The 17,159-nt window shown below is 36.2% G+C and overlaps 1 protein-coding gene across 1 annotated transcript; it reads left to right on the top strand.

The window, feature by feature from the left end:
- Positions 1–6,885: 6,885 nt before the first annotated feature.
- LOC135470276 (quinone oxidoreductase-like protein 2 homolog) lies at positions 6,886–16,418 on the top strand. The gene is made up of 9 exons (XM_064749117.1): positions 6,886–7,016; positions 8,366–8,495; positions 8,856–8,952; positions 9,429–9,553; positions 10,390–10,499; positions 11,609–11,690; positions 13,140–13,321; positions 13,881–14,109; positions 15,530–16,418. The coding sequence occupies exons 1-9, from the start codon at positions 6,922–6,924 to the stop codon at positions 15,602–15,604; spliced, it is 1,125 nt and encodes a 374-aa protein (XP_064605187.1). The 5' UTR covers positions 6,886–6,921; the 3' UTR covers positions 15,605–16,418.
- The last annotated feature ends 741 nt before the right edge of the window (positions 16,419–17,159 follow it).

The following is a 17,159-nucleotide window of genomic DNA, read 5'->3' as shown; positions in this document are numbered from 1 at the left end:
GGGTCTGGGTCAGCTGAACATTGATCACAGTCAGGACAGTTAGGCTTTGTGTTGTGGGGGTGAGTGGCAAGGAAAGCTGCCAGATGAGAAACCCATCTTCAATTATTATCACCCTAGGAGAAAGAACCAAAGATCTTGTGTTACTACAACCACATGGATATTTACCACCTGAACATTTGCAAGCCTTTGTTCCTGATGTCAACTTCAAGTTCAGAAAAAGCATACTGAATTTCATACACTTTTATAATTTAATATTTTCATAACAATGTAATAGCACTATACGTGTACCTTCTACAGTACATATAAAAGTGATTACAAAGAAGTGCATGAAGACTGACCATAACCAAAGTATAATGCTCAGATCAGTTTGCCAGAACAGCATAATGTCCATTTGATTTACTGTACAGCTTGAGCTTGGTGACCCACAGACACCACTAGCTCTATTACATAGCTAGGATATGATATAATCAGAAGACCACCAGTTATAATGATGAAAACTGCACATGACCCAGGCCAAGGAGTTATCTTCCATTACTGAGAAAGTTAGTCTAATTTACAACAAACCTTCCCTACATGTAAATATGCTTGTAACCTATACAGTATTATTAATATTTCCAGTCTGATATTTCTAAACGTAACTTCTCCATAAATGTCCACTTGGATATAATATTTTCTCCATACACAATACGTGTCCAGAAACAAAATTACTACTACATTATATAATACAGTTACTATCAAAGATATCTGATGGCATTAACTATAAGATTTCATCATTTCCCTTTGAACATCGATCTAAGGAAGAATAACAACTGTTGTGGAGAGCCTAAACACGGTGTCACTGAATGATCCACTGATCCACTCACAGAAAAATTTGCTGAACAGCTTTAATCATAACTGAGTCCAAAGTCTCCGGACAAATGTTTGTTTTTGCATCATTAAGAGAGGAAAGAGATTTTTTTTTTCATTCCTAGTGCCTGGTCAAGTACCTGCTGTCTGAATGGAAAAGGAAAGGGTCAACAGTGCTGGGCTTGATCAACATGGGTTAGAGCTGGCACACAATGACAGATGGTGGAGTACTCTCACTTTCCTCACCCTCATAATTCACACCAAATGGAGTAAGCTTTCAGAGTACCAGTAGGCTCCCACCAGGAACACGCTGCAATCTGACTTCTAGGTAATCACAGAAAATGTTTTGATTGTTCTTACCAAAGATCGCTAATATTAAATCCACAGATTTATCCTACATATATGCACCTGTACAACTGAGTGAACATTTATGTCCAGTAAACAAATATGCAAGTACTTATGTCAATAAAAAAATGTCATGTAATTCGAAATAAACATCCTCCATAAATGTCATCTAAATACTAGTGTACCTTGCTCTCCAAATGGTCCCTCACGCTTTATTACCTTTTTGCACATGTAAGTTACACATATCATACATTATAACAATTACACATATTACAGATAACTATTTACAGTAAAAGTATGACAATAGGAGACAATACAAACTACACGTTGCCATAAACAAAGAAAAAATAATTGAAATAAAACAAAAAAAAAAACAAAATAAAAAATAGAAATGATATAAACAATTAATATGGTATTATACAAATTTAAGAAACCGTGCTTCCATGCACAATTAAAAATAACGATCTTTTAAAATTATGTATGTTGTCAAATACATACACATGTTTAACTTAGAACTGGTAGCAAGGCTGCCAAAGAGCTTGCCTGTATGAGACACATGAATGCAAAATATCAGTTCAATGCATGAAGAACTGAAATTTTGAATTTGCTAATTTATGATAATTAACATGCTCACAGAGCAACAGCTGTGGAACATTGCTCTATGCCATTGTGCTTTATATTCATGTAAAACTTCAGGTCAATACATACAATACTTTTTAAGATACCAACCCTAACATTTTTTTTAACAGTGATTCTAATTATCAATATACTAAGCCAGTAATTTACAGTATTTAATATTCACACACTTAATGATGGAATATCTTCCTCGTGCTATTGTCCTCTACATGTGAGCAAACTCTGAGCTCTATACATGCAGTACTTTTTGGAGAAACCACCCCTAACACTTTATTTAACAATGATTCTAATACATGATACACTAAGTCAGGAATTCAGTAATTTACAGTTGTTAATAAGCACACATCCAATCAACCATGGAACACTCCCCTTGTGCTATTGTGCTCTACATGTGTGCAAGCTCTGAGCTCAATACCTGCAGTACTTTTTAAGGTACCACCCCAAACATTTTGTTTAACATTGCTTTCTCTATTATTGGGCGCCAATGCTCAGGGTACGACATAAGCTACACCTGTATTTTATACAGGCAAGCTAAAAAATGACGTAAAATGACATCATTAAATGTATTTTGTAAGTAAATAATGAATGACTAACACAACTTCAGGAATATTGTAGCCTTATGATGGCAACTGTAAACAAATATATCTGGTGTTATACACCACACTCAAGAATACTTCACTTATACGATGGTGGCCAGCATTATGGTGGGAGGAAAGCCGACAAAGCCTGAGGGAAGCCCACTGCCATCTGCAGATTGCTGGCAGACCTTTCTACCTACGACCAAAGAGGAAACCAGCAAGAGCTGGAATTGAGCTCATAGCAACTGCATTATTGAGAGGCCCCTGGGGCCTTGTGCCATGCTATGCTAACCACTAGGTCATGGAGGAGACTGTAAGTGCTGCTATTTGCTCTGTTGTCCACAATGACAAACACTTTTAGCCCTGCAACCAAACTTCAGTTTGAGACCGTAAATGTATGTACTGATATCAGCCTGCCTGTGTCTGTCACCCATATGGTCAAGCGCCACTGGAATAAAGTGCTCGCTGGTCTCACACGTGGAAAAAATTATTCCAGATCAAATTTTTTTCTTACTCCACCGTCTCAGACTTCTGATTTGGCTCCCTGTCAGTAAAGTGAATTTCAGACCAAAAAGTTTCCACAGTAGAAATGTTTACTTTACTGCCGACTAAATTAGCCCACTTAAACATGCTCTTAACAGGAGAGGCTATAGTGACATTTATGGATTCATAATTTATGTCAAACTGGTTATGTTTACAGGAATTTTTGCATTCACAACAAAAAAAATGACCTGCCAAATTTACATGTAAACTATATCCACCTGATTCTGGGAATTATTTGTACCTGTGTTATGTGTATTTGCAAGTTTCAAATATTTATGAAAAATTAATGTGCAGTAATAAAGGTGCAAAAATGTCTGCTGCAACATAAAACTTAACAAAAACAAAATCAAACATTATTTTACTGGATGTAAATCAGGTGGGCTTTTCTAGATTTGCTATACCACTAGTATTAAATCTGAGGAAATGTAAATGCCAGCAGTAAGATATGCAGAGTTATTCCCCTTCATACAACACATTTAACAGTTCACAATGTTTCTTTGCTTCACGGTAATCTTCAAAAAGCTCTACAGCAATGATAATGTAAAACCAAATGACATTATTTGATACTTAAAGTAATATTACATTTTAAACAGAAACATTCTACATGACTGAATTTTTTTCATGTTGTCAGATGAATGCCTATGTTTTTGCCTATTCTCTGGTATCAATTTTTATTATTTATACATCACTGAAATCCCAGTATTTCCTTCCCTGATAAAAATGATATCTTCACTAGATAAATATCACTTTTGATAGTATCACTTTTGATAGACGCTTCGTGTCTTGTGGGTTATCATTTCCACCTCTCACTCAAACAATATTTATGGTATTCAACCTTCACTGCACAATATCCTCTATATCCACCACACAACTGCCATTCCAACGAAAGTTACAAGTGTATAAATATCTCCATGTCAGAGAGTGAAATCTACTCTGTGTAAACTGAATCATAGTGTACATGCATTTTACCTTTTCTTATAAACGGTCCCTTCAAAACAGCATTGTTTTCAAAAGATCAAAGAATTATAGTTCAACTGATCCAGCATGGCCAAAGAGCTAACTAAATTCTAGTGCTTTCCAGCGAAGTACACCTAAGAAGAAATATGTGAATTACCAATTTCCGTCTCATCAATGGGAAATGGCTGGACGGGATTTATTTTACTTCAACCATAAGTAATATTTGATAACTTTACTGATACATGCTGTAACTAGATTATTATTCAGACAATTTGGATTATGTGAATCCATAGCAAAAAGCAAAGATAGTGATCAAATCCTATTACACACTGTCAAACTGGAAAGACTGAAAATATTGTCGAAACAATCAATTGATTCACGAGTTGATGGAGATGATAAAAGTGACCTAGCCTCCTAGCCTTGCTTGAATGGATGAATGTACCGACTTAAGGTAAAGGCAACTAGTTCTCATGTCCTAAGATGTTCAGTTGTCATTTGAGAGCACAGCTACCAACCATGCTTCACCTACATGTATATTAAAACCCTTTTTGCTGGTAAGGAAAGCCAAGTAGACACCTGTATTATAATTGCTGAGGTCATGAAGACATGACTTAGATGGAGATTTACTAAGTATAAACACTGGGAGAAAGTTGTTATTAAGGTCTTACCACATCAGGTCTTACCACATTCAACTACAGACGTAACAGGCATGACCTTCAACATCCATGCAGGAAACTCTCTAAACCAGCTTACAATGATAATAATGATGAAATATTCAGACAATGACATGCACCTGCAAAGACAATAACTGCAAGATACATCTAAGATAGAGCCTCTTACATCTAAGATAGAGGTTTGTCGCAATGCACAGTCTCCTGTGCAACAATAGTGAGTGAGTGTTGGGGGTTTAACATCGGACTTAACAAACCTGTAAACTCATAAGTATTAAGCTACTGTATAGAGCAGAGCATTTTCCAAGCTGTCAGTTAAAAACATGCATGTAATGTCTATACAAATTCATACAATAATGTCATCCATGTATGGTAATTGATCCTCATTAATTTTTGTGCATGCTTAGTTCAGGTAAATATGGAACTACCTAGAAAGGTAATTATTGTGTAAAAACAGAAAAAACTGACAGTAACATTTTCTTAAAGTGCATAAATTGGCTACTGGAGGAAAGTATGGAAAGTTCTATTTGAGTTGCTTAAACCCAAAAAGAACTTTCAGAAATGAATATCTAAATGACCTTTAACTAAGTTATACACCAGCAGTTCCAGCAGTACTGGTATATATATATATATATATATATATATATATATATATATATATATATATATATATATATACTAATTTCATAAATTTATGCCTTCTAATTTTGGAGCCCCTCAGTCATTGTAATTCAACCGTTTCTATTGTTTAGTACTGTCAACACCCACTGCCCTCTTTTAATATCAACTAGTCACACTGAGTGTTTTGTTATGTTGCATAACACATGTCTCGTGTTAGAGTACTTAGAGTACTTAAAGTACTTAGCCATGTTAGAAACTCTATTTTGATTGTTTTAGAGAAATCGTGTCCACAAAACTACATATTTTCTGAATAAAAATGACTACTGTGTTGGACATAAAATTTCACCCAAGGATAAGTTACACATTTTGGTTTCATCTCTATTACATGGAAGACACACCGCAACACTGTCACAGTGACAGGTGCAAAAGACGATGCTCCCATTGCATTCACATCAAAATTCCCAACAGAACTTAATTGTATTTTCATAAACTCTAAAATGGCATGCATTTAAAAAGAGTGAAAGAAGACTCACAATTCAAAGTCCAGGTGAGAAGTTCAAATGCTTGGTTAATTGTAGTTGGGGTTCACTCACAAGCTTTGCTGACTCATCACTTTCCTCCTCTGGTACAGACCCATAAAGGTACTGGGCTGTATTACAGTCTACAAGTCTCTAGATCACGTGTAAATAACTACTGGCTGCTGTTTTGTCACTGCTCACCCTTACCCAAGGACACATGACATTGCGCACTTCAGATGCGGGTCAGCCAGGTTGCCCATCTGTGAATAGAAGAGAAATGTTTAATGAGTTTTTCTATTCCTCGTGCACAAATGTACAAACAGACATTTGTGAAATATGAGAGACAATCTACTGCAGCACACTGCCAACATGTAAGCTATCTATTACAAGTGTCCGCTGCCTAAGCAAAATCATTCTGGATATACATCTTGGAGAGATGAACGGATGAAAGGATGCACAGCATCTATTTCAAAATACTTCAGTAATATATTGTGACAATGACAGGTATAACACAACAGGTATAAACACTTGATCCGTGTCAGAGCAAATTACTGAAACCTTTCTAGAAGGCAATAATGAATTTTCCAGGATACTGCAGTTGAAATCCAACTAGCTTGATCGGGTCTCCCCTTGTTTATTTTTCAAAAGAAGGGTTAGCAGGCTAATGGCATCATCAAAAGGAAAAATGTCTAAAGTTACAAAAAATTACACAAAACATCAAAGTGCCATAGACTGTTTTATTTAACACGAATATGCCTGATTTAGTCTCAAACACGGTAATGACATTATTTTACATTCGCAACAGCTTATAGAAATTCTCTTGCCCTTTTTACAAAATAGCATGCGACAGAAACTACGCTTAATACAGCCAAACAATCGAAAATTAAAAACTAGGCATAACCATAATAACGTCAACAGTTCAAACTTGCCGCCATGTTACTACTTAAAAGTAGTGCAAAAGTCAATAAAACCCCATCGGTAGCTTTTTATTTTAAACTGGGGATATTTCCAAACAAATTCATACAGTGACATTATATAGTCACCAGCAGACACATTCCATAATATCATCACTTTACTGAAAGTAACTGCGAAATTAAGCACCAGAACCTTGCCCTTCTTCAGCGCCGGAGGTCACAAACGTGGGTTATCACGTGGGTTTGTTTACAACATGGCAGTTCGTTCGAAAGCGTGACAGAAATATACGTCATGTTTAAACTGACGAAGACAGCGTGCAAGATGAGCCTGCGCCGTCCACCAGAGGTTGTGCTAAGATGTGCAATCGCTAAAGAGGCCTGTCGAAGGTATCATTTGAGTAGAACTCTAAAACATGATGGTAGAGTTGGCCTGACTTCAAAACTTACAGAGCAGTGGATCGTTTGACTTTGTAAATTAAACTAGTGCAATCATGGTGACCCGGTCATATAACCTCTGCCCACATTGTTTCGTTATAAGAAATAGGACAGTAACTTGCTTATACAGGCTCTGCTTCTCATACACAGTGATTTACATTTACATGTAGTATATCTTGTCGATGTCACTGGATTATCTTCCTGTGACAGGGACTGGGAGAAGTTTTTTCAGTCCAAGAAGTTGGATGTCAGCCTGTGAAGATGATCCACTGATGAAAAACTACTAAATTTTACACAGCATTCTTTGTAATATATTTTAATTTCCACTCAGTCGATGAATATATCCATCAGAGACAAAACAGGCCACATTAATTGTAGAAGATGGGGTGATGAGAAGTTTACAAAATGTTAACAGATTATATTTTGATTAAAAATCCCAACTTAATGTGCAGTAATTTTAAAGCCATTTATTTCTATTGCACAATTTAGCTCACCAGTAATAATTAAGTCATGTTTACCAGTATGCTGCAGCAGAAAGATATATTGTGTATCTTTCAGTAGTATGCTAGCTTAATTCTAAGTCTTTTTTAATCGGTCAATCCTTTTAAAGTTGGAACAACAGCCTTTGGAAATTCCTGAAGGCTCAGTTTTTTAACTTGTTTACATTCACCCCTTTCTAAACCAGTCTTATGTTTGACAAGGGGAATGAACCGACCCCATGGACCTTTCAAAGCATCGACAGAGGGATTGACTATCATTACCCTATTCACCCTGCTAGAAGTTCCAATTGTAACGGGACCACAATTGTTTAACAGAAAAATTTTGGTATTGCATACTCTGCCTCTGTCATTAAACCAGAGGTAACCAATACATTATGCAATTTTTTAGCCGAAAAATGTTGGTACTGTATACTCTGCCTCTGTCATTAAACCAAAGGTAGCCAGTACATTACACAATTTTTTAACCGAAAAATTTTGGTACTGTATACTCTGCCTCTGTCATTAAACCAAAGGTAGCCAATACATTATACGTTATTACATTGATATTGTTGAAGATTTAGGTAAGTGCATAGCTGTGTGTATCACTCTGAAAGAAGGTCACTTTATGAGATCAGTGCTAGTGGTAACAAATAGAGAAATAGTGCGATTCGTGCATGGAATGGTGTATACATTATATTACACTGACATAAATTTCTTCATTATGTAGTGATATATGTACCACAGTGTTAAATTGTTATCTGAGATCTTGATATTAATAAATATATGATGTTTATTGACACCCAAATCATTATCATTTCTTAGGGTAGGAATATCTCCATGTCTCACCTCTGCAAGAACCCACGTTCACAAGGCAGCTGTATGCACAGAGCTGGGAAAGCCATTACAAATCCGCACCGATATCCCTACACCACAGTCCCTCGAAAAAGGACAAGTAAGTACATGTAGGTGAACAGTATGGTGGACATTCTTTGGAATATCAAGACACTATTTCAAGTGACCTTTCCCAACAGGCACTACAGGATCTACATCTGATTTGTGAGGACTATGTGCCAAATAGGCATCTCTCACTTTGCCAAACCACCAAGGGAAAAGTGAAACTAACCGGCTGAGAGTAAAGTGCAAAAATTTAGTTTATGGGTGAATTATTTTATATGCAGATACATACACAGGTACATACTCAAATCAAACAGATATTTTGTAAGCCATGATTTTTTATGATTGACTGTCAGTTAAACCAAGAAATTTAAGTTTAATTTGTGTATATTGAATTACTTTTGTTTTTTATTTCCAGGTATTGATAGCTGTCCAGGCAGTGGGCATAAATTTTGCTGATGTTCTTTTATGCGCTGGTTTATATCAAGAGAAACCACCCTTACCCTTCATTCCTGGTTAGTTCCTTTAGTATCCTTGTACCTCACTTCTATCACACTTCATTTCATGATTCATGGGTATAAAATTGGACAGAAAATGTGAAAGTTGACCTTGACATGTTGACATTGTTATTATAATCGGTATTTCACTTAAACTTCATGCATACTGAGCAGTATACATAAATTTCTGGTTTCCATCATACAATCCTGGATTTAGCAAGAATACATCTTTGTGAATGCGATTGACATTGTTGTCCTGTAGCTTAGTAATCTTTGTTTTTTCCATTAAACTTGACTCCTTGGTGCCTGTCCAAGCCTGTATGTCATTTTACCCACTATATTGGAAGTCATTTTTTTGTTGCTAGAAATCGTCACCAAATTTGAGATTATACTAAAATCTTATCAAAACAATGATAATCAAATGTGAAAATTGTTGCACCACCCACACCAATTTTTCAAAGCATGGTGACGGGAAGTCTGAAATTATATTTTAGGATCTGAAATTTCGGGTGAGGTTGCTGCTGTAGGGGAGGGAGTGACGGACCTGGCTATAAATGATCGTGTCTTGGCCTTGTCTAGGCTGTCTGGATTTTCTGAGTTCTGTGTCATTGATAGCAAGGTTAGTTTGTGTGAGCTACATGCAGTCAATGAATGTAATTATTTAGTCATAACCCTTTATTACTTTCATTACTTACTATCAATACGTAGTCTTTTCCTTGACACAGTTTCCAGTGTCATTTGTTATTTGGATAAGAATTTATGAGGAACCTGAGGTGAATGCCTACATTGTTTATATGGTCTGTTCATGTAGAAAACAAAATATTGTTTTGCTTGGGGAGTGAGTCATTGGGTTTTAACGTCGTACTTAACAATTTTTGCAGTCATATGATGACGAAGGAGTCCTTAGAGTGTATGTAATGTGCCTCCTTGTTGCAGGGGGGATTTCCACCGCTCTTTTATCTAGTGTTGCTTCACTAAGATGACTTAGGCAAATAAGCCACCCCACCCGTGCCATTATACTGATACGGATCAACCAGTTGTGTATCCTCTTCATACTGAACGCCAAGCGAGGAAGGTATAACTTCCTCCTTTGAGGTCTTCGGTGTGACTCGACCCAGGATTGACCCTGGATCTACCACTCGGACGCTCTACCAACTGTACTATGGGGGCCGGTCATAATATTGGACACCTGTAATATACATGTATGGGAGCATGGGGAATGAGTACATTGCTTTTGCTAACAATAAAATTCAAATTTTTTTCGTTCAACATCAGTGCACATACTAGTCGGATATAGGGCAAACTGTGAAGGTTCTTGAAGTGTGCCACTCAGTGTCCTCACATTGATATGTGACATAATTAGAATGAGACTTGTATTAAGTCATTCATTTATAACTAGTTTGCTCGTTCAAAATCTCATGTGACTAACTTGGTCAACTTTTCTGCTGTTGTCAGGCAGTATGGAAGATGCCAGAGACGCTGGCATATCCTGAGGCAGCTGCTCTACTGGTCTCATATGGAACAGCATTTATGGCCCTGACGCGTACAGCTCAAGTAAAGCCAGGGTAAGAGAAACAAGCATGTAGACTTTCAAAAACACAAGTAATTATAAAAGTAAGGCAGGCACCTCCCATTTATTTACTTGTACCTGCATTTTCAGGAAGTTTATCAAGTTACCTGGTAAGGTGCGGTAGTGTTCTTTTGTTTCAGATCCAGATTTTCTCCACATGTGATCCTTATTGCTGTCATCGCTAGTTTTAAACATCAATCAGATAAATAAATATGATTCTTGTTGACCCATGTTTTGCAATCCCTGCATGCTACATGGTGGTGAAAGTACATTGTCATTATCTCAACCAACTATCATGTCACCAAATGTGAAGGCCCGGGGTCCACATAGCTCTCAGACATGTCAGAACCTACATATTTATTGGAGTAATTTATTAAAAGACAATTTTTACCTATATCCACTGAAAATTTAAATGAACTCATCATACTTATGATATGTGAAATGGCATGCTGATTGCTGGAAACTAAATTTTCCAAAAATTGATTATCTATATTCTGACAGCTCAACAAATCAGTCTTTGGTATAAACGCTGTTGGCATGATTTTTGTGACATTCAACTGAGTCTTGTTTGACCAGAGGTATGTGAAGAATGACCTTTCACTAGTAGCATTGGTGGCTCGCATTGCAAGAAGTAGCTGCAATTCTGAATAAATCTTGATGGAAGTCTGAGACTTTAGTCAACAGCCAAGTCTGAACTTTCGGAAAATTTTGGTTTCTTCTTACAGGTAAAAAGAAGTATTCAGAAGCAGCTCGTGAAGGTTCCTGTAATGGGCTCAGGCTAATCAAACCTCAACTAAGTTCTGGTTGTATTGTTATCAGGAACGTCAAATTACCGTCGTCTCAGTTTTGTATAACGCCTGTTATGCCTTGTCATTACCATATTGTAATGTTTGGTACCACATTTTTACATTGTCATAGTCTTGTACCACATTGTTGCCATATTGTAATGTTGGACCACATTTGGTTACCATATTACAATGTTATGCAACAGTTTATCATATAAATGTAGTGTTATACCACATTGTTACCATATTGTAGTGTTATATCACAGTTTATTACTGTCACAGTTTGTTGTAGTGTTATTGGTGTTTCTATGCATTTCAGGGAGACCATTCTGGTGACAGCAGCAGCAGGGGCTCTTGGTCTTGCAGCTGTTGACCTTGGAGTGAACACCTTTGGCTGTAATGTATGTAAAATTATAATTTCCTTGACATACATTATGAAACATACAGCAAGGAAAGTTTTAAATGTGTCACAGAAACTCAAAGCAGAGTTTATTCCCAGTAGGTATTATTTCTAGATTAGGTGGTATAATTTGTAGCTGATTTCCTTCAATGTTGACCAATGGCATTATATGCAATTGGCACTCTCCATTGTTGATCAAAAGGGGTAATGTGTAGCTGGCATCTTCCATTGTTGATGAAAAGGTGTAATTTGTAGCTTTCATCCTGCATTGTTGACCAAATTGGGAAATGTGTAGCTGGCTTCCTCCAGTATTGCTCAGGTGGTATAATATGTAGCTGGCATCCTCTATTTTCGATCAAAATGGGTAATGTGTGGCTGGCGTCCTCCATTCTTGATCAGATGCTATAATGTGTAGCTGGCATGCTCCATTGTTCATCTTCTGATATTATATGCCACATTGTTGATAAGATACATGTAGAGTTAATTTTAGCTGTTACTTTCTCTGTTTATCAGTGGTAATATGTCTGTCTGGTGTGCTTTAATATTGATCAAATGGTGTTATTTGTGTCCAGTATCTCCAAATGCAGATTAGTTGTTTTATATATTGCCAGTATCCTCTATTGTTGTTCAGATTATAAGTATAATATTATTATATATTACAACTATTGATATGACCTTCAGATATTGGTCAGTGGTATTGCATAAGACGGCCCTATAACAGATATACTCCAGTAGGCCTACACTAACAGGATGTTCCTCATGGATATATACAACTTTTTGGTTTACTAACAGTGTTGAAATGTAGATACATGTAGTAACATCAATATGAAGTAAATGACATCATTGCAGTAATGCAGAACATAACCTAAGATATCTTTGAGATATATACATACCTCCAGTTGTTATATTTAAGCCCCTTACTGCAGTGATGCCATTCACTTACAATACAATATCAGTATCTACATAATAATGTTGTATCAATAAACCTAGAAGTTGTATATTCATGTACTTCTTCGCCAACTTTTTATCGGCAGATTTCATCCAGTGGTTATCAGATAGTCATATAAGTAGCAGCTAGGTATCTGAAGGCATTAATCAGTAGTACTGTAATTCTTCAACTTTTTTGCATGTTTGTAAGGTGTTTATTCAGTCTTATTCTGAAGGCAATTAATCTTGACTGATAAAATTATACGTTTTGTGAAGCCATGACACTGGGCAATCAGTCGAATGTAGTTTGTCTCCAAGATGAAATTAAAAATGTGCATAAAATGTAGTAACATTTGCTCTTTCATTCACAAGAAGGTTGAAGAAAGGGGGTACTTCATGTAACAGATGTCCTCATCTAGTGTCGATCAGTTGACCTCATACGTAACAGGTAGTTCTGAAAATTCACAAATTAGTACATTTATACATCAGTGCTGACAGTTTAAAGTAATTATTACCTGTACAGGTGATAGCAGCATGTGGAGGAGAAGAGAAGGGGCTTTTGGTGAAGGAGAAAGGAGCGCATCATGTAATAGATTACACTAAAGAGGATATGAGACAGAGAGTCAAGGAAATCACAGAGGGCAGAGGAGCAAATGTCATCATTGACCCTGTGGGAGGTCAGGTGTTCATGGACTGCATCAGAAGGTAGGACAAAGAGTAGCAAAAACCAACAGCAGAGGGGTAGCTGAATATAGTCATTTATCACATTATATCAATTTTTGTAGATTCTGGGACTTCTGTTGATTTTAGAAAGGTGTTTTGAGAGATGTTTGGAAGGTAGGATGATATCCTACTGGGAAAATGTAAATTTTAGCACCAGACATGATATTTCATGACATTTATTTGGCCTCCAAAGGTGCTCTTTTGTGGTCAGATGGTTAAATGTAAATATCTCTATTAAAAACTTTACCTTATATGTTCACATACACAAAATCATGTTGTCTCAATATAAATAATAGATAGAATATTGTGTGGTAAAGTTTGAATATTATAAATATATGTTCTTGTGAAAAATTGGCAGATAATTCATGCACCTTCCACAAGAACAAATGTTTTGGTGTTCAAATTTCTCTGGTGAATGCATTATGCTTTGCTTGTATCACTGGGAGTGAAACATCAAGGTTTTCCTTTCAGTATGATAAAAGACAAATTTCAGAATATGCCATGACCTTAAAATATATTTTGTGTCTGATTGTTTCCACAGTGTAGCATTTGAGGGCAGAATCGTGACATTAGGCTACGCATCAGGGGATATCCCCAAGGTACCAGCAAACCACCTGCTAGTCAAGTCCTGCTCTGTTATGGGCCTTTATTGGGGCAGCTACAGTAAGCTACACCCAGAAGCACACGCGCATTCCATAGCCAGCATCCTGCGTCTCTCCAGAGAAGGCAAAGTTAGTCCACACGTCTCCAAGGTGTTTCCTTTAGAACAGGTAACTAGCTCTTCCTCGTGCTGATTAATAAGTAATTGCTTGTGTAAAATTATAAAAACTTGATTGCCTTGTGGTATGGCTTAAATAAAATATTGTGACAAATCAATTCAGAATTTGGCTGCTCCATATATTTGACACAAACTTATTTTTATTACATCTTAAAATGGAAGGATTTGGTTTTTATTTCCACTCAGAAAACTTAAGTCAAAAATGGTGTTTTGGTCAGTTCTGTTCACTTGACAGTTCATTACCAATAAGCCTTCAGATCTTTATTAAAGTGCTACCTCAGTCCTAAGAGAATCTGGGCGGAAATATTAAAATGATATTAAGATACCATAGTAGGGAACAGAGCTAACACCACCTTTCAATAAAAATTTACGACAAATAACACTATGTAAGTAGTATAAGTAAAAAGTCCATAAAAACAAAATCTTCATCAGTTTCCGTAAAATTTTCCTGATGTGGCGTGATAATATTCCATATTTAACTGTGAGTCAGGTAGTTGTGATGTTGAGTAAGGCAGTTATGTTCGAATGACGTCATGTGCGTTTGAAAGTACAGCATCATTTGCTTCTGTATGTTGGCGATGAATGATGTCAAGTGTTCTTGCATGATGTCACACCAGGCAAATTTGGAAACGAAAAAAACTTTTATTTCCGTACTATGCTCCGAAACTAGTGACAGCAGTTTTAACACATTGCAATTTTTTTTACAATTTAGGAAAGAAATTCAGACTCTCAATCCTTATCATTTAACCTTTCTTTTAAGACATGCAAATCTACACTGTATGTAGCTCTTTACATAAATTACTAGACCATTCCATGACTATGAAACTTAATGGATGGAATACCTGACAATCCCCATTGACCGGTAAAGCATGGCTCATCGTTGACCTGCATGTAGGCACACATTGCACATCCGTGTAGCTTCTCAGTTCAGAGCCCATATTTTGCTTGAAATTGTGATATTTGTCAAATTTCTGAACCAAATTCAGTGGGGCACCTGGACCGGATTACATTGTTCAGCACTTAGGACCTGTGATAACCTATTTTTTTATTAAATTATCAGAAGTTTAATTTTAGCTCTTTACTTATAACTCTTGTGATGAAAGTCTGTCAGAAACTTTATGCTGTTAAATAATGTATCCTAAGTACAAATTTAGGGCCTTTTTGGTTAGTTGTAACATTGAGTAAAAGCAGGGATTTTGGTTAGTACAGCTTCATGTAGAGGTATATCCTTTTAAGGTGTTTGCTAGTACCAGTACATACTTGTAAATAATAATTACAAAAAATTGTAAATAGTAATACTTGTATACTTGGCAGAATAAACGCTTACAGAGTGTACAGCCAAGCATGAGCATGTACATGAAGATGGGTTGATTAAAGCAGAAATTTTATTTTGATTTGTCTTTTCTTTTCAGGCAAACGAAGCACTTCGGTTTCTCCATAGTAGAAAGTCAACAGGGAAAGTGTGCTTACAAGTCGGCAAAGACTAGGAAACTGAAAGAACTAATGTCTTTGAAATTTAGGAGATATTGTGTTTCTTGTAGTGTGTATTAATCACACTAAGCAAGTTGCAAGCAAAAAATGTTTAATTATACGGATGGGAGATGTTATTATAAGTTTTTGTATCCCAGGGAAAATTTGTCTCTCCTATATGCAGGTAGCTATGTTATGTGTATGTACATGTAGTTAAATTCACGGATTTGTGAACTTATTTACCACTTTAAGATATATATTCTAATCAGCGTTGTATCTTAAAGGGAAATAACTCTGACATCCACAAATTTTGCTGTTATTTTAGATGTCATCTACATGACATTGATTCTTTCAGATGTCTACTGACCTGTATCTGACTTTGATAGAATAATCGAATGTTCAGTTTCCCCTGGAGTCAGTTACCTCCCCTTGTCTAAATGATGGAAGGTGTTCAGCAAACTTGTATGTCAGACACGGTATTGTGTTGCAATTATGTGGTCTACCATTTAACTTCAGTTCTGCTGTAAGATGATTGGGAATTCCAGATACTTTGTAAAACATTTTCGATAGAAAGAAAGATCGTATATAGTTTACTAGACTTCACTTTCAGTCTATCATATTGTTTATATGTGCGATCCAGGAGAGAAAGTTGCATTGTGGAAATCTTTGCACTTCCTCATTTGCATGTTACTAGTATCTCGTCGGCCAGACAGTTTAGACCAGTGACGGATTTCCCCTCATAATTCTCTTAATTGATATCTTTCAGAAAATATAGGCCCAGGAGATTTAGTTAGGATTCATATGCAACTATTTTTTGTATTTAGCTGAACAAAGTCAGCTATGTCGCTTTAATCACTGTTGAAGCAATTCACATAAAGGTGTATCCTGTAGTTTGAGTATAAAATTCTGCTAAGTTACAGCATATGAAAGCCTTTCAGTGTTTTATATGCTCCTACTGCATGCTTTCATGCAAACTTATCAATGTATATTTAAGTAATAACCACAGCAGTGCACTGCACTGAATGTATTCCACAAATATTGTTCTCAGGAAAGGTACAAAGAATAACTCAACACAGGCATTTTAACTTCAGTCATATATGCAATAACCACGTCTCATGTATTTGACATTGTGGAGATGCTGTCAGGTAATGTTTTTTTTTTCATTTCCGTAATTGTCTCATTGGCCCTGATCTGATAATGAAACATTACAATGTGCATTTTACACAGTGTTTGCCATAATGCCCATTGTTAAAACATGTCTCTTTTTCGATGTCATTCATTGTTTCAAATGTCTCCAAGATTAATGATATAATCATAAGTAATGAATAAATAATACATGTGTAACAATGTTCACCAGTCCATTTTCATTTTGACATTTAATACCAATCCACTAGCTATTTCAAGAAGTAAAATCACTGAAAACAAGATGGTTCTTGGCTGGTTTACAACTAAAGTTTGTAGACTTCTCCAATCAGCAAATAAGAGTGAACAACAATTAACCATGACTGGGATGTAACCACTGATTATGTTTTCATAATATGTAGGTGTATAGGGGTGTATAGGCATGTTTGA

This window comes from Liolophura sinensis, chromosome 7, assembly GCF_032854445.1.
Source record: "Liolophura sinensis isolate JHLJ2023 chromosome 7, CUHK_Ljap_v2, whole genome shotgun sequence".
Lineage (NCBI taxonomy): Eukaryota > Metazoa > Mollusca > Polyplacophora > Chitonida > Chitonidae > Liolophura > Liolophura sinensis.
Note: the sequence above shows the minus strand (reverse complement) of the source record. Positions and strands in the feature narration are given on the sequence as shown.

Bases quoted from the DNA above. Each gene is read 5' to 3' on its own strand.
- LOC135470276 (XM_064749117.1), top strand. From the start codon at position 6,922: ATGTTTAAACTGACGAAGACAGCGTGCAAGATGAGCCTGCGCCGTCCA. The intron at 10,500-11,608 runs GTAAGAGAAACA...TATGCATTTCAG, and splicing joins ACAGCTCAAGTAAAGCCAGG to GGAGACCATTCTGGTGACAG. The intron at 13,322-13,880 runs GTAGGACAAAGA...TTGTTTCCACAG, and splicing joins TTCATGGACTGCATCAGAAG to TGTAGCATTTGAGGGCAGAA.